General features: G+C 34.5%; 3 protein-coding genes across 3 annotated transcripts; 1 reads left to right on the top strand and 2 right to left on the bottom strand.

Annotated features, from left to right (window-relative positions):
• The first annotated feature begins 605 nt into the window (after positions 1 to 605).
• On the top strand, positions 606 to 4,573 carry LOC131623331 (transmembrane 9 superfamily member 7). Its single transcript, XM_058894337.1, has 7 exons — positions 606 to 827; positions 1,657 to 1,821; positions 1,936 to 2,045; positions 2,204 to 2,312; positions 2,405 to 2,517; positions 2,832 to 2,982; positions 3,072 to 4,573. Exons 1-7 carry the CDS (start codon positions 696 to 698, stop codon positions 4,227 to 4,229), a joined length of 1,938 nt encoding a protein of 645 aa, XP_058750320.1. The 5' UTR covers positions 606 to 695; the 3' UTR covers positions 4,230 to 4,573.
• An 8,012-nt stretch (positions 4,574 to 12,585) lies between these two features.
• Positions 12,586 to 18,076, bottom strand: LOC131623330 (uncharacterized). The gene is made up of 6 exons (XM_058894336.1): positions 17,441 to 18,076; positions 14,176 to 14,228; positions 13,744 to 13,831; positions 13,552 to 13,650; positions 13,221 to 13,345; positions 12,586 to 12,963 (listed from the first exon to the last, which is right to left on the bottom strand). The coding sequence occupies exons 1-6, from the start codon at positions 17,921 to 17,923 to the stop codon at positions 12,927 to 12,929; spliced, it is 885 nt and encodes a 294-aa protein (XP_058750319.1). The 5' UTR covers positions 17,924 to 18,076; the 3' UTR covers positions 12,586 to 12,926.
• Positions 18,077 to 18,969: 893 nt separating this feature from the next.
• LOC131623329 (beta-galactosidase 1-like) lies at positions 18,970 to 24,515 on the bottom strand. Its single transcript, XM_058894335.1, has 19 exons — positions 24,196 to 24,515; positions 23,959 to 24,054; positions 23,743 to 23,855; positions 23,572 to 23,638; positions 23,337 to 23,429; positions 23,076 to 23,219; positions 22,435 to 22,523; positions 22,237 to 22,342; positions 22,051 to 22,138; positions 21,814 to 21,932; positions 21,560 to 21,724; positions 21,295 to 21,473; positions 21,092 to 21,201; positions 20,860 to 20,969; positions 20,640 to 20,750; positions 20,443 to 20,553; positions 20,019 to 20,224; positions 19,591 to 19,927; positions 18,970 to 19,510 (listed from the first exon to the last, which is right to left on the bottom strand). The coding sequence occupies exons 1-19, from the start codon at positions 24,355 to 24,357 to the stop codon at positions 19,400 to 19,402; spliced, it is 2,517 nt and encodes an 838-aa protein (XP_058750318.1). The 5' UTR covers positions 24,358 to 24,515; the 3' UTR covers positions 18,970 to 19,399.
• Positions 24,516 to 24,776: the final 261 nt, after the last annotated feature.

Below are 24,776 nucleotides of genomic sequence, written 5' to 3'. Positions count from 1 at the left end.
TGCACATCACCACATTGAAATATGAAAAACAATTTAAATAAAATCGGACGTTACAATTCTTCCCTACTTAGAATATTTCGGTTCTCGAAAATTACCTCGTTCAAACAATCTCGGATAAGACTCCCTCATCGTGCTTTCTAATTCCCATGTCATGCTTTCACCGGCAGCTCCTCCCCAAAACTACCTTCACGAGGGAAATAACCTTGCCCCTCAGCTTCTTCATTTCACGGTCCTCGACCCTTACCGGTAACGTCTCGATCGTAAGGTTGTCCCGTACTTGTATATCATCCATCGGAATCACATGAGACGGATCTGAGACGTATTTCCGAAGTTCTGAAACATGAAATACATCATGCAAATTCAATAGGTTAGGTGGCAGAGCTACCTGATAAGCAATAACTCCCACTCTTTCTGAAGTCTGATACATACCAATAAACCTAAGTGTAAGTTTTTTTTAAGAATTGTGATGCACCACCATGAAAAATATTTTATTTTGACTACCTTTAAGCTCATAAGTTATTTGTTAGAACTATTTTAACATTTATTACAAGGATTAATGAACGAATATTATGTCTCTATCTCGCGCTTTGAGTTAGAGTAATCACGCAGTAACATACTCACCTAATTGATTTTCTTCATATTTCACTTTCAATTTTTTTTTCATTCCTCTCTCTCTCTCTCTCTCTCTCTCTCAGATGAAGGAGAAGATGGGATGCACCACCGTCTCCGCCCGTTCAACCACCGTATTCCTCACCACTCTCCTCATCCTCATCTCCTCCGTCCATTCCTTCTACCTTCCCGGCGTTGCTCCTCGCGATTTCCAAACCGTATGTTTTCCATTTCACCTCTCCATTTTTCTCCATCTTTCAATTTCTACGCTGTGATTTTATATCCGTTATCTATCGCTCTTAAATTTGTTCGGATCTAGGGTTTTAGCTCTGATCTGCGTCGAATCGTTGTTCTCTCTGTTTATTTGATTCTCGATTTTATGTTATAGAAGATTTAATTTGTGTTTGGTTTGAATTTGATTTAGGTTTTGTATAATTGATTTGGTTATAGTGTTTAATTTTAAGCGGTGTGATTTTTATTGAAATAAATTTGTTTATTTTGGAAGCAATTTTGACACTTATCGGTAATGTAGATTGTTATAGACAAAATCAATTATGATATAATGCAACACTCAACCAAACACATTTAGCTGTTAATTGCTGTTTGAATCTTACTGATTCTGTTTTGAAGCTCCTCCTTAAGAAAGCGTGTCCGTGTCAGACACATACTCTATCACTTGTAATTACGTTTAATTTATTCATTTTCTTAAATTATTATCAGTATCACCGGGTCAGTGTTGGGGTTGTGTTCGGGTTGTTCATGTTTCACAGTGTGCTTCATAGTGTTATAATGAGTGGTGAATCTGTGTTAAAAAAAAATTCATTTCAAGGAAGAAATAGAAGAAAGAAAGCATAGTAGTGTGTATCCTTTTTCATTTTGTTTTGTTTTGGTTGAAATAGGAAACATTTTATTTCTATTTTCGTTTTGTTTTGTTTATAGTATTACTTCAGAGAGTTTCTCAATCCACCCGCTATATGGTTGAAATAGAAATTCTCATTATTACATGGGCTTGAAGATATTGATTTATTAGTTCATTTGTGGGACCAGGGGGACGATCTCTATGTCAAAGTGAACAAATTGTCGTCCACAAAGACTCAGCTTCCTTATGATTACTATTACTTGAAGTATTGCAAACCTTCCAAGATTGTGAACAGTGCAGAAAATTTGGGAGAGGTTCTTCGAGGTGATCGCATTGAAAACTCAATATATACGGTGGGCATCTGTTACCTCATCCTTTATCCGTTGGATAACTTTTAATTCAGTGACCATGATGTTTTGTTTTGTAATATTAACCTGAGATTTTGTTTTTTTTCTTCTTCTTTTTAGTTTCATATGAGGAAGGAACAGTCCTGTACTGTTACTTGCCATCAACCTTTGGATGCTGAATCTGCAAAGAATTTTAAAGAAAAAATTGATGATGAATATCGAGTGAACATGTAAGTAATGAATATATTGAAGTTGGTGCTTAGTTATGTAGTATGAATTTAAGTTTCATTAAATAACTTTTGTAAAATTTGTTGGCTGATTTCTGGCTTGGCTATATTTTTCTGGTTCTTATTCTATTGAGCCTTAAAGTTTTGAATTGAACTTGCAGGGTTTTGGATAACCTACCAGTTGCTGTTCTGAGACAAAGGAGGGATGGAAGTCAATCTACAACATATGAACACGGTTTTCGTGTTGGGTTCAAAGGAAACTATCAAGGGGTATAACTCGCTAACTCAAGAATTGCTTCTATTATAAAATTTCAAGTAGCATTTTAGTCTCCCTAATTCTTAGAATTTCCAATTTCATATAGAGCAAGGAGGAGAAATATTTTATCAATAACCACTTGAGCTTTAGAGTCATGTATCACAAGGATCCTGAAACTGGTTCTGCTCGTATTGTTGGATTTGAGGTTACGCCAAACAGGTCTTGTTCTTTTCTCCTTATCCATCTTGCTGCTTAAGGGGTGTTGCATTCTTAATTTAGCATCACATGTTTCAACTTTGTTGTTCCATGTTATATCATATTTTACATCTGGAACAAGAATAGGATGTTGGTCAAAACAATGCAAATGAACAGATCATGTGACTAGTTCGCTAATAGATCTTACCTTTGTTGTGATATAATTTTTATTTGAAGATATAAAACAATGTCATAGATATCATACGAATCATCTATTAGTTACCCGTATCCTCTTTCTCATACCTTGAATTTCTCTCATGAGTTCTATAACTGAACAGTATTAATCATGAATACAAGGAGTGGAATGACAAGAACCCACAGGTAACAACATGCAATAAAGATACCAAGAATTTGTTGCAAGGTAGTACTGTGCCACAAGAAGTTGATACGAACAAAGATATAGTATTCACATATGATGTTTCCTTTAAGGTATTGCTGGTTAAAACTTTGGCTACAAATCAATTTCCACCCCATCCATTATATGATACTATGAGCTAAGATTGGTGGTACTTTTTCAGGAAAGTGACATCAAATGGGCATCACGGTGGGACACATATCTTCTAATGAATGATGATCAAATCCACTGGTTCTCCATCATTAACTCTCTGATGATTGTTCTTTTCCTTTCTGGAATGGTGGCAATGATCATGATGAGAACTCTTTACAGAGACATTGCCAATTACAACCAGCTAGAAACCCAAGAGGAGGCCCAAGAAGAAACAGGGTGGAAACTTGTTCATGGAGATGTTTTCAGGCCACCAATCAATTCAAATTTGCTTTGTGTTTATGTTGGTACTGGTGTTCAGATCTTTGGAATGACACTTGTGACAATGATATTTGCTTTGCTAGGGTTCTTGTCTCCATCTAATCGTGGAGGTCTCATGACTGCAATGGTTCTACTGTGGGTTTTTATGGGTTTATTTGCTGGCTACTCCTCGGCGCGTTTGTACAAGATGTTCAAGGGCACAGAGTGGAAGAGGAATACCTTAAAAACTGCATTTATGTTTCCGGGCATTCTTTTTGCCATCTTCTTTGTGCTGAACGCTTTGATCTGGGGGGAGCAGTCCTCTGGGGCAGTCCCCTTTGGAACAATGATTGCTCTAGTATGCTTATGGTTTGGTATATCGGTACCCTTGGTCTTTGTGGGCAGTTACTTGGGTTTTAAAAAGCCAGCAATTGAAGACCCTGTCAAGACTAATAAAATTCCTAGGCAGGTGCCTGAGCAGGCATGGTACATGACTCCTGTCTTCTCAATTCTGATTGGTGGCATTCTTCCCTTTGGTGCAGTGTTTATCGAGCTCTTCTTTATCCTGACATCAATATGGCTGAACCAGTTCTACTACATCTTTGGCTTCCTTTTCATAGTCTTCATCATCCTATTGATCACGTGTGCAGAGATTACGGTCGTGCTTTGCTACTTCCAGTTGTGCAGTGAAGACTACAATTGGTGGTGGAGATCTTACCTCACTGCTGGGTCATCAGCCGTTTACCTTTTCCTCTACTCAATTTTCTACTTCTTTACCAAATTGGAGATTACAAAGCTGGTCTCAGGCATCCTTTACTTTGGGTATATGATTATTGTTTCATATGCCTTTTTTGTTGTGACTGGAACCATTGGATTCTACGCATGCTTCTGGTTTGTCCGCAAGATCTACTCTTCCGTGAAGATTGATTGATTACAAGCTTCTTATAGTGGATGGTCATTTGTGACATGAACATGGAACTTGAGTGGCTGTAGGATTTCGAGGACTGGAAGCAAATACCATTGGGAAGTTCTCTTTCCCCCTAGTCTTGAAAACCCATTTTGTTTATTGTTAGGATAGCAATTTACTGTTAATTTGTTGCACCGTTTTCAAATATTGTTATGGTAGTTTCTAAAGTAATGATGAGATATATGCATGTTTAATGTAGTGGTGATGAGATTCTAGATCAACAGTTAGTCTTGTCAAGGAATGTTTCACATTAGGAACGAATGAGATATCTGCATATTTCAAATATTGTTTGACATTAGCTGACATAACTAATCTTGTCACTGGAAAAAGGTAAACTATCCTTGCAATATGTGGTTCATCACCCTGGGTTCAATATGAATTCATACACAGGAGCATCAGTCACCATATACACTACTTATCTTATGTTTTTATCCTGTTTTTCCGAGATAGAATATATATATATATATATATATATATATATATATATATATATATATATATATATATATATATATAAAAGGGAAATACTAACTAGTGCCCTCAGGGTAATGATTAAGACTTTAAAAATAGTAAATTTATTTCGATAATCTGCGTATTTAATGTCTCGAAAATTGAAATATTAAATTTTCTATAAAATATTTTTTTTTGGAATATTTAATCATTGCTTTGAGGGCATTGGTTAGCAAGACCTAAAAAATAATTGTAGGTGTTTCTTAATTTTGTGTTACATCGGTTAAAACATTTTCAGTTATGGCTTAAGGAAACAAATAATTGTAGTATTTCCCGAAGACAAATTTTTTCATGACTTAAACTAATGGATTTGGATGCCGCCGTAATAAGTATAATTGTAGTATTTCCCGAAGACAAATTTTTTCAATCATGACTTAAACTAATGGATTTTGGATTTGGATGCAGCCGTAATAAGTTCTTTATCTATGTATAAAAAATATTTTTTCAATCATGACTTAAACTAATGGAATTGGATGCCGCGGTAATAAGTTCTTTATCTATGTATAAAAAATAGTATCTGTTTTTTATAACCAAACAAAAATAGATAAGATATTAAAATCAAAATTACACATTTTTCTCAAATAAAAAATAAAGCATAAATACTGGAAGCACGCTCCATTGGATTAAGTCGTACTCCTCTTTGTTGTCAACTATTACTGGTTCCTAAACAGAACAATGGCGCCGATTATGGGGATGAGCATCTGATTCCTTCAAAATTCCACAAGAAATCACTATCTCTTCACCATAATTCGATAAGCTTCGATCTCCTCTTCTCCTCATTTGATCAACGATTGAACTCTTGAAATGATGACAACATTAAAAGCTACTCGTTCAACTGCATAACACAATGATGTCGGTGTGATCACTAACACAACTAATGCTTTTGATCTTGCAAGAGAGACTTGAATTTGCTCTGCCTCCTAGGATTAGTCCTAGTTTATGTTTTATTGTTTGTCAATTTATCATTTTGGTTTATTCGTCATAATTAATCTCCTCACATAATTCAAACCATTAGCTTAAAATCAGCGCAATATGTTTCTAGTCAATTAGTTGGAGATTTGGATCAAGAAACACACGAAAGCATGATTCAAATAGTGTCAAGTCTCATTTCAAAATAACATTTCACTTTTATTAAAATTTGAATTTTTTGGAGTGTGATTCGAATCATGGAGTTGGTTGACGTTGCAGCACAAAAGTGAAAGCGCAGTTCTATCATCTCCACATGGACTGATTGTGTTGTAAAGACTGTTCAAATGTTTATATTACTTTAAGATTGATTTATCAAATGATTGATTGTTTGTGAATACTGAAGTGTAAGATAACAAAATTAAATTGAACTTGCGGTGTTAATAGTGAAAAAAATTTGTTGGGTTAGATTTCATTGACCTATTTTCATGTTGCACCCTTGACTAGTAATTTGCAATTCTAATCAGTTATTAATACTACTGTCTATAGCCATCACCGTAGCTTATGTGTGAGTTAACTACGTAAGATGAGTCGTGTTACCTAATAGAAGATCTCTCACCCTATTAGCCAATACATCAACATTAAATTTCAATAGTTAATACAAATATTTAACCTAAATCTATGTCTAGACTTTAGCATATATAATAGATGAAAGAATTGAATCTAGTATTGACTAGTACCTTTCGAATATCAAGTCATACCATTAAAATATGATTTAGGTAGCTAATCCAAAACAAACATTAAGAATGAAGGATCCATCAAATATTAAAATTTAAGAAGAATTACATAAAAAGCCATGGTCGAGATCAAAACATGAGTACCAGGGCAACTACATCTAACCCCAACAAAAGAGAAAATTAGCTATAGTTACTCATCATAGCTTTACAATTAAGCCAGAGAAAAAAGAAGTGGAATAACATCTACGACAATTCCTCGAGCAGCGCTTTCGCCCTCAGTCTTTTTCTCATTTTCTTGTGTTATGACTTGTGGTGTTAACCTAAATTTCTCTGAGAACTACCTCAAATCCAACGTCGTGCTCTACTTTACAATTGAATGTCAACCCCATTTGTAAGGTTTGAAATGGTAGGCTTGCTGAGCGCACCACCCATCTATGCTCTTACTTTCTTTTAAAGCAATGTCAACCTACCCGCAACTTTGCGCTAAGCATGGATGGGTAGCGCGCTTAGCGAGCTAAGGCACCAAAGAAAGTTGCAAGTAGGTTGACGTAGCCTTGAAGTCATGAACCGCCTTACCTCCCTAAGTGCATTGTTGTTCTTAGCTTAGCGAGACCATTTGCTTAACCTTGAAGTTACTTGACCATGAAATTTTCTCTGTCTCCCTGCTCGCTAAGCGAGCCATGCTTGTTAGAAAAGTGCTTTAGCAATATCTTTGTGTTGCTTTGGTGATTTCTTAGTCTTTTTATTTGTTTTTAGTCATTGTGTAGTTAAAATGTTCAGATTTCATTATTTTTCTTTGATTAATCGGAATTTTTTATTGATTATTTATAAAATAAGTTAATAAGTACCTACATATTTTACATATTTTTAACACTTATCAACTCCCTTCAACTTATCCTTTTGTTTGTCTTCAAATAAAATCCATTCAAATGGTTTAGAAGAAGTTCAACATGCATGTTTCATAAGAAGTTAGATAATTTAATGAATATCTTTTGAAAAAGCTTTGTTTTATGACATGATTTTATTTGCAATGCAAATTTATTATCACATAAGAATAAAAACTTGCTTTATCAAAGTAAAATTTCAAAACATATATAGATCAATAGTCAATTATTCATTAGAATCATAATCTCACTGATTATCTCTCAAAAAGGTTAATGTTTTCCTCTGTGTTGGACAATGCATTAAGTGTAAAAATATTTTGCATTTCATCTAAACAATACCACAAGATACATAGTTAATCATGAATCACTAAAATATTTCATAATACATAATTAGTCATGAATCACTAAAGTCTTTCCTTTGGTTTTGTAATGTGACCGGGCTACATTGATTCAAAATTAAAAGAAACTCAAAACATGTGTCATCTATATTCCATATTGTTAATTTGTAATTCCTTGTGTCGAAGCTGTTACTCGAACACAAGGTGTGTCGAAGTGTGTAACAGTTTGTTACACATAAGTTTGTTTTTAAATCTAGATAGATTTGATTTAGATTTAAAATAGATTAGATTTGATTTAGCTCCAAAATAGGTATTTTGGGCTTTTATAGTTTTGGGCTTTGGCTTAGGGAGAAAGCTAACCTAAATCTATAAATAGGGAGTAACCCTCATTAGTTTGTAATCAAGTCATTATCTTGTATTCACAGAAGTTGCAGTTGCAAGTGAATAACAGAATTTCCACAGTTTGTGGGCAGAGAGAAACTCTGCAAAAAATACTTTCTCCTCCTCTTTTAATATTTCCGCAAACCCTAATTCTATTTTTCTTCATTGTCATCTTTAACGATAAGGAATTACTTAAAGGTTTGAGAGTCTAATTCCAACATTTGGTATCTAGAGCTCCGGTTAATCGATTCAAGGCAAGAAGAATGGCGATGGCAATGAATCATCCGAATGGGCATTTTCCAGCAACACTACCAATTCTGAAAGGAGATAACTATGAGAATTGGTGCAAGCAGATGAAGGTTGTATTCTGTTGTCAAGATCTTTGGGATCTTGTAAAAGAAGGGATAAAACCGCTTGCAGAAGGTGCGAAGGAGGAAGAAAAGGCCGCACATAAAGAATTGAAGAAGAAAGATTATAAAGCCCTCTTTATAATCCATCAATGTCTGAGTCCAGATAATTTTGAAAAGGTTAGTGATATAGAATCTTCAAAAGAAGCTTGGGAGATTCTTGAAAAATCTTTTGGAGGTGCAGAAAAAGTGAAAGAGGTGAGGTTACAAACTCACAAGAGAACATATGAATTGCTTCAGATGGAAGATAGCGAAAGCATAACTGATTTCTTCACTAGGGTTACAAAACTAGTGAATCAAATCAAGATATGTGGAGAAGTGTTAACAACAAAAGCTGTTGTTTCGAAGATATTGAGGTCTTTGGCCCCTAAGTTCGACCACATCGTGGTAGCCATAGAAGAGTCGAAGGACTTGTCGAAATTGACAAAAGAAGAGCTTCAAGGGAGGCTTGAATCTCATGAACAAAGAATGGCTGAAAGAGCTGCGGGCAAGTCGAAGAGCGATGTGGCTCTGCAGGCTCAGTCAACAAACAAAAAGAAAGGCAAAGGAAGTTGGACTGGAAATAAAGGTAGAGGTGGCTACAACAATTCGACTGGTCGAAATCAGCAAGAAGGAAATTGGTCGAATCAAAGAAAGCCCTCTTACCAAGGCAACCAAAGAGGTGGTGCTGCAGGTAGAGGAAGAGGTGGTGGTCGAAAGCCTGACAAGAGTCACATTCAATGTTTCAACTGTCAGAAGTATGGTCACTATTCGACAGCTTGTCCAGAAAAGAATAAAAGTCAAGAAAGTAATGCAAAGCTTGCAAAACAAGAAGAAGAAGAAGAGATGTTGCTGATGGTCACAAAAAAAGATGAAGATAAATTCAAGGACCAGTGGTACTTGGATTCAGGATGCTCATCACATATGTCTGGAAGGAAAGATTGGTTTGTCAACATAAAACCCTCAATAAAGAACATGGTGAAATTTGCAAATGACAATACTCTAGCAGCTGAAGGTATTGGTGATGTAATGATTACGAGGAAAGATGGAAAGAGGTCAGTAATTTCCAATGTGTTGTACATACCAGGCATGAAGAGCAACTTACTCAGCATTGGGCAGTTGGTCGAAAAGAATTACAAAGTTTCGATCGAAGACAAGATGATGAGAGATGTCGATGCAAGTGGGAGGTTAATCTTGAAGGCTCCTATGTCACAGAATAGAACCTTCAAGATCAAACTCAATGTGATGGAGCACGAGTGCCTTGCAACTGCAGCTAGCAGAGATGAATGGATATGGCACTATCGACTAGGCCATCTCAACTTCAATGACATCAGAGAGTTGAAAAGAAAGAATATGGTTTCAGGACTGCCAGAAATCGACATTCCAAACGAGGTATGTGAGAAATGTGTGCAGGCGAAGCAGCACAAGAATAGCTTCAGCAAGGATGCAGGAAGTAAGTCGAAGGCTATTCTCGAAATCATATACTCTGATGTATGTGGTCCTATCCAGGTGGATTCGAATGGAGGTAACAAATACTTTGTTACATTCATAGATGATTTTAGTCGAAAACTATGGACTTACCTGATCAAGAAGAAAAGTGAAGTGATCGAGGTATTTGCCAAGTTCAAACCTATGGTCGAAAGACAAAGTGGTCGAAAGCTCAAGGTTTTGAGAACTGATGGTGGTGGAGAATATGTGTCGAAAGACTTCGACATGTTATGTGAGAAAGAAGGGATTGTGCATAAGGTGGTGCCACCCTACACTCCACAGCAGAATGGAATTGCAGAAAGGAAGAATCGAACCATCATGAATATGGTAAGAAGTATGTTAAAAGGCAAGCATTTACCTAAAGAATTTTGGGGAGAAGCAGTGTCGACTGCAACATACATTCTAAACAGATGTCCGACAAAGAAGCTAGAAGGAATTACTCCAGAAGAATGTTGGTCTGGTGTGAAGCCTAGCTTGAGCCATCTGAAGGTATTTGGATCTATAGCACATAGACATGTGCCAGATCAGTTAAGAAGAAAACTTGATGACAAGTCGAGTCAAATGATTCTTATAGGATATCATTCGACTGGAGGATACAAGTTGTTCGACCCAGTGAACAAGCAAGTAGTGATCAGCAGGGACGTGATCATAGATGAGATTAAAGAATGGGATTGGACTGAAAATGTCAAGAAGGATTCAGTGAGAATTCTTTATGACGAACCAGCTACTGAAGTCGAAAGAGAAGAAGTTCGACAAGAAGAAGTCAGAGGTGACGCAGGCTCAGGCAGACCTCAGAGAACAAGACACATGCCTGCAAGGTTGCAAGAATGTGTGATTACATCAGATGATGTAGTCAATGATGAAGGTGAGCTGGTACATTACGCTTTCTACGCAGATGTCGAACCTGTCAATGCAACTGAGGCATTGAAGGATTTGAAGTGGGTGAAAGCCATGAATGAAGAATTGAAGTCCATCGAAGACAACAATACTTGGTCACTTGTCGAATTGCCTCATGGCAAGAAGGAAATTGATGTGAAGTGGGTATACAAGGTGAAGTGTAATCCTAAAGGTGAAGTGACTCGACACAAGGCAAGGCTTGTGGCGAAAGGATTTCTTCAGAAGGAAGGAATTGACTTCGATGAGGTCTTTGCACCTGTTGCCAGGATCGAAACGATCAAGTTGGTTGTTGGTCTGGCGAACATGAACAATTGTCACATGTGTCAGATGGACGTTAAATGTGCATTCCTGAATGGACCCTTGGACGAAGAAGTCTATGTTACACAATCAGTTGGGTTTGTGAAACACGGCGAAGAGAGAAAAGTGTACAGACTGCATAAAAGCCCTGTATGGACTGAAGCAAGCTCCAAGAGCTTGGAATAAGAAGATCGACAGTTTCCTAAGGGAGAAATCCTTTGTGAAGTGCACAACTGAACATGGGGTATATGTAAGAAGAAGCAAGAGTGAATTGCTTATACTATGTCTCTATATCGATGACTTGTTAATAACAGGTAACTGCAAGAAAGAGATCGAAGGCTACAAAGGTGATCTTAGCAAGGAATTTGAAATGTCAGATTTGGGTGAAATTTCATACTTCCTTGGTATCGAATTCTACAAGGGTAGTAGAGGCTTGATGATGCATCAAAGAAGATATGCAAGTGAAATTCTCAAGAGATTTGAGATGGAAGAATGCAATTTGACTTCGACACCTGCTGAAACAAGATTGCAACTGTCGAAGAACCCAGATGAAGAGGATGTCGACCCAACCCAATACAGAAGACTTATTGGGTCATTGAGATACCTTTGTCACACAAGGCCTGACTTAGCATACAATGTAGGTATGATAAGTAGATTCATGCAGAAGCCAAAGGTATCACACCTAGCAGCGGCGAAGAGGATACTGAGGTATCTGAAAGGAACTCTCGACTATGGCATTCTATTTCCTGCAGCTGATGAGGGAAAAGAATGCAAATTAGTGGGTTACACCGACTCGAGTTGGTGTAGTGATGCTGAGGATCGAAAATCCACAGCTGGTTATGTGTTTATGCTAGGTGGTGCACCAGTTGCTTGGAGTTCGAGAAAGGAACCAGTAGTGGCACTATCATCATGCGAAGCAGAGTACATAGCTGCTTCTCTTTGTGCATGTCAAGCAACGTGGATGGTGAACTTGGTCGAAGAAATAACAGGTAAAGATCATGGAGCAATTACCATGAAGATCGACAGCATGTCAGCTATCAATCTGGCGAAGAACCCGATAGCACATGGTCGAAGCAAGCACATTGAAATGAGGTTCCACTATCTTCGAGAGCAGGTAGCTAAAGGGAAGATGAATTTGGAACACTGCAGAACTGAGAATCAGATTGCAGATATCATGACAAAGGGAGTGCTGGTTGAAATATTCAGAAGACTAAGAGCTATGATGAATGTAGATAGCTTAGACACAATGAATTAGGTGGTGTGTTAATTTGTAATTCCTTGTGTCGAAGGTGTTACTCTAACACAAGGTGTGTCGAAGTGTGTAACAGTTTGTTACACATAAGTTTGTTTTTAAATCTAGATAGATTTGATTTAGATTTAAAATAGATTAGATTTGATTTAGCTCCAAAATAGGTATTTTGAGCTTTTATAGTTTTGGGCTTTGACTTAGGGAGAAAGCTAACCTAAATCTATAAATAGGGAGTAACCCTCATTAGTTTGTAATCAAGTCATTATCTTGTATTCACAGAAGTTGCAGTTGCAAATGAATAACAGAATTTCCACAGTTTGTGGGCAGAGAGAAACTCTGCAAAAAATACTTTCTCCTCCTCTTTTAATATTTCCGCAAACCCTAATCCTATTTTTCTTCATTGTCATCTTTAACGATAAGGAATTACTCAAAGGTTTGAGAGTCTAATTCCAACACATATAACCACCAATAAATAGCACAGTAAGAGATCCAAAAGTACTTGCCATGGCAAAACAAAACTTAAAAAATAGCATTTGGATTTACATTCTAAACTAACTATAGTTTAATTTTTCTAAACTAGCAATGTCATTAGCCTGACCATTGTTTTGATTTCCCATTTCTTTGCCTGTCAAAATACAAAAAATGGTTATTTATAAGCATTAGCCAACCTTCTCCCTCTCTCCAAGAGGAAATCAATCTGTCAAAAAGAGAGAAAAGGATCCTACGAGATTAAATAAAAACAAAAAGGCACCAAGACACTAGTTAAGGAATCAAAAAGTGCTTTAATGCACTATTTAATGTTACACTTAAAAAAAATCATTTTTTATTCCTTAACAAGGGCACTCTTTAGCATTTTCAAACAATAAATGAAACACAACTAACCAAAATGAATCCTTCTTTTCTTGTGCTAATAATTCTTCAAAAGAAATGTCTGAAAATTCATTATCTCTTTTCTCTCCCATCTTACAAGATTTTTCCTTCTCCATGGAAACTCCAATTTCAAGCATCTGTAATAGAAAACAAGGAATGTGTAATAAGCAATATCATATCAAAACAAAATGTTAGTTAATATACAAAATCTATAATGAAAAAACAAAATAGCATACACAGTATTGTTAGGATAACAATAGAAAACCAGTAAAAATAATTATAATTATAGTTCATAAGCCACAATATGTCATATTGATAAAACGCAGAGCATGTGGTATAGTACCTTGTTGTATGCTGGTGAGAGTTTAAGCTGTTGTTGAAGCCAGTTATAAACAAAAGCATCCTCTTCTAATCGTTTTTGCTCTAATTCAAGCTTGTATATCTGAAATGTCGAAAAAACAAACATTCAATGAAGGTATGACAAACAAAGTTTTCCCTTGAATTGACACATATTGCTATCAAATATTCAAACCACCTGTTGTCGAAGTCTGTTGATAGACGACCTGTCTGCCTTGCATAGTAAAGCCTTTGTTATCACAAACTTGCGTTGTGTCACATCAGCCCTGTTACATAAAGAGAGCACAAAGAAAATCAGAATAACATGCGATATCATAAATCATGCTCAGGTTGAGAAGAGTAGTACGGAACTCAAGCCACATTCAATGGAAAAACTTGAGTTTGCATCTATCCTTTGATAAAGTGAGTCGAAAATCTGGATCAGTTTATATATTAATATCTGAGTTTCACCATATGATTATATCTAACTTATCATGAATATATAAATAGACAGGTGAAAACTATGAAGCTAGTTCTTAATTGCGATTGCGCTCATGACTCACAACAATAGCAGCAAACACAAGCAGAAAAACAAGAAAAACAATCTGAAGTTGGTTCTTTCAGGACATACTTGTGTTGCAGCTCAGTCCTAGCAGCAACCAAACTATTTGCAAACTGTACAACCTGCATTTTGAAACAAAAGAGATTGATATTTTACAAGGTAACAAACAAAATGAAACAATTATCCATCACAATTTTAAACCTAAAGCCACCCACGAAGAACACACAAGTACGACAAAATATAAAAGAAACGAGATATTTGCAATAACAGATTGTGTTTGAACAATTCTAAAAAAGTTGGCATGAATATTTTGTGCATGATCCTCACATCACATCTGCAACTGCAATAGTACTTATGCAAAAATAGCATACAGTTTCAATTGGAGTATTCTCTATGTTAATCTTTTGTTTCAAATAACCTTCACAATTAGTATGTTACTCCAAAACTGAGATTCAAAGCTTCCAGCTGCAATGTTATATTATAATGAATGAAACTTCATTTGGTTGAATCATTGTTCATTTTACAATATTTATAGTCTTAAATTATGTAACTTTAAAATACATCAATGATTGCCCGCAAATATTAGCTCAACTGGAAGAAGCCGATATTACTAGATTGGATTGGATGCCATCATGAAAGTTCGAACCTTGATACTTACACATGTGTGAGTGTGAGTTTCTAATAGTTATTAACACTTTGTCTATAGACAAAAAAAAATATTAATGAACGTTTCCAATAAAATACCCTTATTTTTAAAATTCTGAACTAGTCCGAGACCCGTGCTTCCGCACGGGTGATTTTTTTTTGGTGTAGTATTTTTGTAATGATATGAATAATATAAATAAAGAAATTATAAGCAATATGCATAATTAAAAGGAATTGTTTTACTTGAATAGAGTTTGAGTTTTATTGATTGCTCTGTTATACTCCCAATTCTTTGAAAACCGAATATCCATAGGAATCGTTTTGAAATTTGAAAATAAATACTTTAGTTTTCAAATAAAAGTCATTATTATTTAAAATAAAATAGGCATTGTATTGAAAGTGGCCCTTAAGATTAAACATTATTATCGTATTCATGTGCTAATTTTGTGTGTAATAAAGAACCATATAAAAAAGAACATGTGAGTTAGAGAAAAAAATAAAATTTTAACAAATGCAAATGTAAAATTTTAAATATAAATGAAAAATATGAAATAATTTACTTAATTGTAAATTTAACAATAATTATATAGAAAACAATGATCCACAAATAATTTACTTAATTGTAAATTTAACAATAATAGTAATTGTTGATTAAAATAAAATAGCTACTATGTTGATAATGACCCGTGAAATAAAAAAATAATTTGATGCGATATAAAATATATTTAAAAATAAATGTAAAATAAACAATAATCATGGAAATTTAATTGTATTAAATAATGATAAAAAATCGTGAGATGGAGAATTTGGTGCAAATAAATTTTGGTGAAAGGGTAATTTAGACAATTTGGTCAATCTATTATTAATGAATAGATAGTAGATTAATTGTATTAAATAATGATAAAAAATCGTGAGATGGGGAAAAAAATAAAAATAAAGATATTATCTCTCAAATAAAGACAATGATTGATTAAAATAAAATAGACATTATGTTGATAGTGACCCGTGAGATAATAAATAAATAAATAGAGAAAAAAATTAAAATGAAAGTAAGAAAGTGTGAAAAAATGTGAGAGAAATTTGAAATTTTAATTAAGATAGAGAAAATGTGTAATGATCGATTAAAAAAAATTAAATATTGAGTTGATAGTGGCCCGTGAAATAATTAAATATTTTTGGGAATAATAATTAAATGATCGATTATTAATATTTTTTGCGATAATAGATAAATGTTGAAAAATTAAAATGAAAGTATGGAAAAATGAAATGCGAAAGAAATTTGAAATTTATAGTAAGATTAAAATTTAAAAATAGATTATTAATATTTTTTGTGATAATAAATAAATTAAGAAAAATTAAAATGAAAGTAAGAAAGTGTGAGAAAATGAAATGTAAAAGAAATTTAAATATGACTTCCATCATCCATGTCTTACATGTGATGTCATCATTCATGCAATAAAGTTGTAGGGAAAATGTTATTTAATTCGGACCAATGAAAAGTTAACACTTGGTGCATCCATTCAATAAAGTTGAAAGAGTGAATACTTAATTTGTTAGTTACAAAAATGACATTTTATTAGTGCAAATAAATTTTGGTGAAAGAGTAATTTAGGCAATTTGGTCAATCTATTATTAATGAATAGACAGTAGACAGTAGATTCACACTACTCTACTATCTACCAGTGTTTTAAAAACCGGACCGGACCGGCCGGTCGGACCGGTCGAACCGGGAACCGGCCAGGTAACCGGTCTGGTTCAATAGTTGGATCGGATATGCCATCAAACCGGTGAGAACCGGTGAAAACCGGGAAAACCGGAAAAACCGGGAAAACCGGAAAACCGGCGGTTTAATTGTTTTTTCTTTTTTTCTTTTTTTTTTTTAACTTTTTTTTTAATTTTTTTTTAAACTTTTTTTTTAACATTTCTTTTAAACTTTTTTTTTAAACTTTTTTTTTTAATATATTTAGTAGTGTATTACTTAAATAGCATTCTCACATAGTTTTTTTTTCGTTAGTGACAAATTAAAAACTTTATTGTGTATTTGTTATCTTTGCTAATAAATTTTCTTAAATAGCATAAACATATTGAATTTTATTTGATTTTCTTTTTAGGAGGATCCTATTTTGAATTAAATTTGGTACACATTGGAGTTATTTTGTTATAAACTATTCAATTAGATTATGTTGTAATTAGACTTTGTTTGCAATTAGACTTTGTAATTTTTTACTATTTTGTTATGTGTGATACCTTTGTTTAAAATTTGAATTTAAGTTATGAAATTGTGAATTTAAGATATGATATTTTTAAAAAATTTAAAAGCTAGTTATATTTTTTTAGAGACTGAATCATCCGGTTCGACCGGTTTTATACTTATATAATGACAGGTCTATTCAACCGAGTTATCCGGTTTAATCTGTTTTGATCGTGCGGTTCGACCAGTGACCCAGTGGTTCGACCGATAAACCAGTGACCCAGTACCCTCACCGGTTCGATGACCGGTCCGGTTTTTAAAACACTGCTATCTACTATTACGAGAGTGTATTTATGTTACAAAATTAGTCTTAAATCAAACAATAATACCAAAAGGTAGTGAATTAAATAGTACTAATTGGTTCATGTGATTCACATTGAATGCAAGTGAATTTGATTCATACTGTAATAAGTATTACATGCGCAGAGAGAGAAAAACCTGTGTGAGTGTCAATTTGTTAGAGTCATTGCATTTAACAAGCTCATCATACTGCGGTTTGATTTTCTTCTGCATAACACTACTCGAAGAATTAAACGGGTCTAATAAACGGCCTGTTTCGGGTCGGGTATCAGAACCCGAACTTTCTCTCTCCACGCCATCATCATCTTCAGTCCCGGAACATGCTACCTTCTTCTTCTTTTTCTTCTTCAATTCATCCTGACCCGAATCCATTGACCGGTTCAAGTCATCATCGGAAAATGCATGCAAAGGCGCCGTCTCAGTTGGAGTCGATTCATCTTCATCTGGTTGACGGATTTGAGAATCGGTTAGCGAGAGAAGTGTCGGGTCGGGTGTTTCCAGGTTGCGGGTCAGGACGGGTTTTTGGTTTTTGAGAAGTGTTTTTTTACGGAGAGAAATTAAGGATGATATGAAAATGATGAAGAGAAGAATGAAGGAAAACGACAAAATGGGATCGTGCATTTGTAGTATTGAGTGTGAGAGAGAACAAGTGAGAAGAGAAGAATATAGCAAGCTTGAAATAGAGTGAGTGAGTGAGTGAAAGAGAAGAGAAGAGGAGACAAAAATAAAAGTGTGGTGTTGTTGATTTTCCACTTCGCATAGATTCGTGGAGTACGTACTATAGATAGATACTTTTATTTATTTAATTTCCCACCATAATAAGGAGATTAATTAAGATAAATATTGTTTTTTTTTGGTATTTTTTTACTTTTTGAGCTTTTTATTTGTTTGGTTGGAGTAATTTTTATTTTAAATGGGAGGAATGAAAATAGTGGACTATGATAGAGATGTACCAACATAAAATAAGTTGAGGATAGCGATTATTGAAAAAAAGTTAGAGATAGTCATGATTAGTTACTTAGTGTGTAAGTAACTGCTCTTTACAAAGTTTCTAAATTTAGAAACTAACTAATTATGTTAGTTATCTATAATTTTAACTAACTAACATTCTCTAATAACCTCAAAAATTAAATTAAACTCAAACATCTCTTCTTAATTTAAGTTTGTCAAAACGATAACTTCAAGTTCTATTCTCAATTTCATCAACTCTATTTATCAATTTCTTTGCGGGACACCAATTTAAGATATAAGTTTGCCGTTGATACGGCCTCACCCAAAACTCATGTGGTAGGTTCTTTTGTTTTATCATTCTTCTGACCATTTTGAGAATGCTTATATTTTTTAAGTACTATCTCTGATCTTATTTATAAGAAAAGATTCCTTTTTAGATACATTGAATAAATAGTATATCTGAATAATATGTTGTCTAGAAACATTATTTATTTAAACTATCTAAAAAGATAATATTTTTTTATAAATAGGAGCAGGGAGTAGTATTTTGAACCTTAATTTTAACATTATGTTTTGCGTTTAATTATGACTTCATTATTGTTTATGACTTCGTCGTTCTCCTCAAAACTACTCAAGACAGTTTTTAAAAATAGTTTTATAAAATCAAATTACCAAACAAGTATTAAAACCAAGGCATGACAGAATGAAAGAACAAGGAGTTAAAAGCATAATATCATTACTAAATTTAACATTACATATCTTATTACATTACAAAGTTTCTTATAAGGAGAGACAAAAAAAAGTAACTAGATTGTTCTCTCCATCAATCTACAAGTGAAAACATCAACAATAATTATTTTACAGGAAGCAAGAGACTTCCACACAAACAAAAACCAATTTGCAGCACATGGACTCAATTGGCGTCGTCTCGATGTGCATCATCAACCATTTTTTCATCTTCCTTCACCTTTTGTATAACGACTTGAAACACCAATACATATATACACATAACCACAATCATCACAGCATTTTGTATAGGCTTCTTCAACCAGATGGTGTGTTGTGTTTATCTGCAACTTCACCATAAGAAAAAAATATTCTATGGAATCTTTGTTTGTTCCATTTATTTTCTGAGGTTGAAAATCATTAGGTGCAAATGGCTTCTACTGAGAGTTTCTTCATCACATGTGGACATGGATCACCTCCGAAAATTTCAGGTGAAACTGTCACGGCGCACGAACTCTGACCGATACAATTCTGCAACAATAAAAATGTATTACAATACAACTCTGGTTACCATCCTAGAAAACGTATAATAGAACAAGAAGTAACAATACCGTTTGAAAGGCATCGTATGACTTGTGAGCATGACATCCTCCTTCGCGATAGTTTCCACAAGACCCTACTGGAGTTCCAAAGCTAGCAAATTTGATCGACGATATTTTTTGTCCCGGACCACATGCCAGGTGTGCTTTTGGACTCACAGGAACTCTAACTTTACCGGAAGCCTGCAACTGATAACTAACGAGATTTGGCTGCCACTCGTAAATATCAGCACAAACACTATTTATATCCCTTCTAACCAAAAACACTCCATTTGGATTCCCACCTAACTCCTCAAACATAACCAACAAATTTCCGGTTGGTTTCAGCCAAGAATGAGGAACATGATACCTGAAATTATCAGCCAGTGGTTAGTGAATCCGGTGCTTCTCGTTAACGTTAAACAAAAACTTTTAAACAAGTTACACGTATGATAACTTACCATCGTTGAGAAGCCTCGCCACAGTTGGTTCCACATTTTTTCTCATTATAGGTTCCTGCGTAATTGCAATATTCACAAGAACCGGATGCTTTATAAGCAGGCCAGTAGCGACCGAGGTGCTGTCCGTTTAACCAGACTTGACCTTTTCCCATACTTATCATGTCTAAAGCCAACGGTGCAACTCCAAGCGGAGCATCAAAAGTGGTCTGTAATAGCACATAATGTAGTAACAGTTATAAGAATACTAATTCATAAAGAGTACTTCCTCGTGACATAAACATAAGCAAAAAAGTACATGTATTCGATTCACACCAGAGAAACATGTACTTTTGTGCTTATATTTTAGTTAAGAGCAGTACTATATTAAGAAGAATGGATCAATATTTTGCTCTTGTGCAGGGTTATAGAGGAATTATATACTTACTTTGTACCAAGTCAATGGCTGCTTTCGAGAAACTAAATATCCTTGAAGCCAATCAACAGAGGAAGTACCACTGAGAGAATGAAGACTCAAGGCTTCGCCTTTAAGACCAACCTAAATGAAACATGAATTCAAATAAATCTCAAGCAAACTCAAACAACCATGAAAATGTGAGATAGCGCGATGAATGTTTAAAGAACCTTGTATGACCATTTCTGCCATGTTAAGTCCCTTCTCCCCTCATTGAGACCATTCAACGAAATCGGACCGAGAACACCAGCATTCCATGTTTCAAAATGTGGACCAACATTCTGTACATAAATGCACCAAGTGAGTAACATAGACATAGTAACGATGACATCAACTACAGTTCATATTTTTAGACACGGGCATGAATAGAGAGGGAAGGAGAAAACGAACCGGAAGTCCAACTGCAACACTTAGGAGGGAAATCTTGTTAACGCCGGCTCTAAGCTTCACACCCTCACTAAAAGTTAGTTTAGGGAATTCCACGCTTCCATATACAGTTCCTGATCAAAAGACCATAAATAAAAGGCTCAAGGTATTGAAGATGAAGTTGAATCGAAACATTGATAAATAGACGATGTTTTGATGTTATTGAAATGGTATAAACCGAGGATTTTCTACTGACCTGAAAGCTGACCATTGATGAAAACATGCAAAGCGTGACCAGCAGATAATACTGTAAGAACAGGATCCTTTCCATTCCTAAAGAATCCTTCATTGGAATTGATCACAACACTAGGAACAATAAAAGAAACAAGATAAGTATTCAATATGAAGAAACCATAACAAATAAATATATCAAGAATGCCAGAGTAATATGTCACTCACTCTGTCGAGTACCACAAATAGTCAGATAAATCTCTGGTTGCATTTATCTGTTCCAACAGACCAGTCACAGTGAAGGAACTATCATCGGTAGTTGTTGTCTCTTCATTAAATGCTTGCCAAGAGAGTCCGCCGTGAATAGGAACGCGGCTCATTTTCATTTCTGCGCTCTGAGAACCAACCTGTACAGAGATTTCAAATCATTATTGAAATATCCATCTCACTTCTAGTCATTGAAAATAGAAATTCGTCGGATTTTTTTCCTCACCCTTGCAGTGTTATAAACAGTGTGCTTGCAGTTAGGAAGAATGCTAATAGACCAAGGAGGTAAGTTGTAATGCTGATTTCCAAACGCCACTGTTGCATAAGATCGTGAATTGTAGTTCGCAAGGAATGCAGCACAAGCTCCGGATTTTGATCTAAAAACATGAGCCTGAAAGGTAATTTTTTTTTCCGATTAGTACAAAGAACGTTTTAGATAGAATTCAAATATCTCATGTAACTGAATTGAGATAGATATACCTCTTGATAGTTTCCAAGATGCATTACAGTAGGATCTGCAGAAACTAAAGCAGGTTCGCAGAGTTTTATTGCTCGATGTAAATCCCTCAAATGACCCCACTTTGGTTGCTTAAGAAGCCCTGCGTAGCGAAAAAGAATAATATAACTCTTCTTTGCACTTGTGTCTAAATATCAGTAGCCGTAGATCATAGATATTTGAATCTTTAGAGCGTAGATATTTGAATCTTTAGAGCGTACCGTATTCATCAAGTGGTGCATCGTAATCATAGCTTGTCGCAATAAAGGGACCACCAGCAGTTCTTCCAAAATTTGTTCCACCATGATACTAAAAACAACAAAACAAAGGGACTTTAGTTGAATTATAAAAAACGACAAATCCACACACCGACACAGTGAAGTCAACGAGTATTGAAGTTAAGTTACCATGTAGTAGTTGATAAATGATCCCCCTTTCTGTATAAACTTTGCAATTGAAAATGCCAAATCCTCAGCAGGTCTATGAGGAACCGGACCTCCAAAGCCCGTAAACCTGTAAAGTTAAAAAAGGAATACAAACTGATTTTTATCTTTTCCTTAAGAAACTCGAGAATTAACAAAATACGAGCTGCAAATTCATTATACCAGCCAGTCCAAGCTTCTGTCCACATCTTTGGTTTGTAAGCCTTGTTTGGAGAGAAATAATCACAATAGAAACCATTGCAAGTATTAATCTGCAAAAAATTTACATTGGAATTAGAAGCTGGCAAATGACACTTGACGCAAATTCAACACAACATTATCGAGAAAATTTTGATTTACATAACTATATTTTTCTCTCCATTGCTAAAAAAAATAGGAAATTGACTAGTGCCAAATTTTGAATTAGAACCACATGCATGTAGGGTAGTTTCATTAAAGTTATGGTGCTAAAAAACTGGACATAATGATGAGAATATTATTGAAAAGGCTGAACAAATGAAAAATATCAACCATGCACAAGGAGGAACAATCTTAAATTTTTACTCATTTCTCGACCATGGATTTGAGATCGGACGGTTCAGAATACATAGATAATTAATTAATAGAAATCAATATCAACCATTGAATTGAGATTGAACAATCTATACCACTTTTTACTTTCTTATCACATCATTTCTGTCTTTTTCTCTTCCCTTTCTATCATTTTCTTACTTACACCTCTCACATCTAAACATTTACAATCTACAATTTCGAAAAGGTTAAAAAGAATATCCTTAAAAAGGTTACATATAAGATTAACTTACAATAGGATCAGGAGCATCATCTTGTTTGCACATGACCCATGGAACACCAGTACTAAGTCCTACAGCCATATGTGCTGCCCATTGAGTATAGGCTTTACCAGGAGCACCGAGTTCGTACTCCATCGGTCCATATTCATTTTCAATCTATGCAAAAACAAAAGCAATACAATACCATCATTACATATTTCCACTTTTACTTAATAAGTAAATAACAAAATTAACATTTTTTTTAAATTTACAAAAAAATGTTGCTTAATTTACCTGAGATAGAATTATAGGACCACCCTGTGATTCATACAACCTTTCAGCTTTCATTATATTCACAATCTTAGTAGTAAATCTTTGCATATGAAACTTCACCAAACACAAAAATCAAGTTAGTACAAGGGAAAAGTAATAACGTATTAACATCAAGTAAACTATAAAACATGATTTTTTTTTTAATTCTTTCTATTTTTAGTGACTCTTAAAGATATGATAACAATTGTAAACTCACCTTAAATGGTCCATTGTCTGTTCTGAAACTGATACCTGGAATGTACTTGAGCCAAACAGGGAAGCCTCTAAAAAAAATAAACCATTAAAGTGGTTAATAAACTTCAAGTAAAAATGATTAGTGTTTAATTAAAAGAGGAAACTAAGATTAATCTCTTTTATTAGTTATTACCCAAAGTTCCATTCAGCACAAGCATACGGACCAATTCTCAGATGAACATAGAGACCAGCTTGTTGTACTAGCTTTATGAACTTTACCAAATCATAGTTCCCCTCAAAGTAATACTTCAATAATCAGAAACAGAAACAAAAAAGTTAATTAGTTCAAATTACACTACAAGCAAAACCAGCTTAACAATTAACAAGCATTGTTAATGTTAATAATTACTTTGCCTTGAGAAGGTTCATGTCCATTCCAGAAAACATAAGTTTGAATCACATCCAATCCTCCTTCTTTAGCCTTTTGGATAAGATCTGGCCACATCTGAAACAACCAAAAAAATCAAATTTTTAGTATTCCAAACAACAAAAAATTTATCTTTTTCATAAAGGTAGAAACTTGAAAATACCCAATTGGTAAAAATGAAAAATAAGAACAACCCAGAAAGGCATTTGAAGAAAATACCTGAGGAGTACTTCTGGGGTAATGAATGGAGCCAGAAAGTAGTATCCTTCTTTGTCCATTAATGGTGATAGCTTTAGAATCATATGAAACAGAAGCTTCATGTTGAGCAATAAGTGAACTTGCAAGAGTCACCAACAGTAACACATTGAGCTTGAAGCCCATAATGAATAATGAACCTTTAAAAATGTTGTGTTTTTTTTCAACACTTTGTTCTATGTTTCAATGTATAGAGAGAGAAAGTGTTTGTTATTTTTGTGTGTGTTCCTTTTTAGGTATTAAGGAAAATTGTAGTGTGAAGGTAAAAACTTTGTTGTTGCAAAATGGAGGTGGTTTGCAGTTCCATTTATAAACATTCAAAAAAGTGAGGAGTGGATGGTGTTAGATAGAGGGAAATTTAGTAGGGCCTAACTTTTTCTGAAAATTTTGGGACCTACACTTTGTCCTTTCTCCATCCATTGGAATTCCCTTTTTATTTTCTTACAATATTTTTTAAAAAATATAATTGATATAGTGTTTATATTAAATTACATATTCAATTTGTTTTATTTTAAGATGATACTTTTTACACTTCCTTTTTTATT

Source organism: Vicia villosa, unplaced genomic scaffold (genome assembly GCF_029867415.1).
Source record: "Vicia villosa cultivar HV-30 ecotype Madison, WI unplaced genomic scaffold, Vvil1.0 ctg.000060F_1_1, whole genome shotgun sequence".
Classification (NCBI taxonomy): domain Eukaryota; kingdom Viridiplantae; phylum Streptophyta; class Magnoliopsida; order Fabales; family Fabaceae; genus Vicia; species Vicia villosa.
Note: the sequence above shows the minus strand (reverse complement) of the source record. Positions and strands in the feature narration are given on the sequence as shown.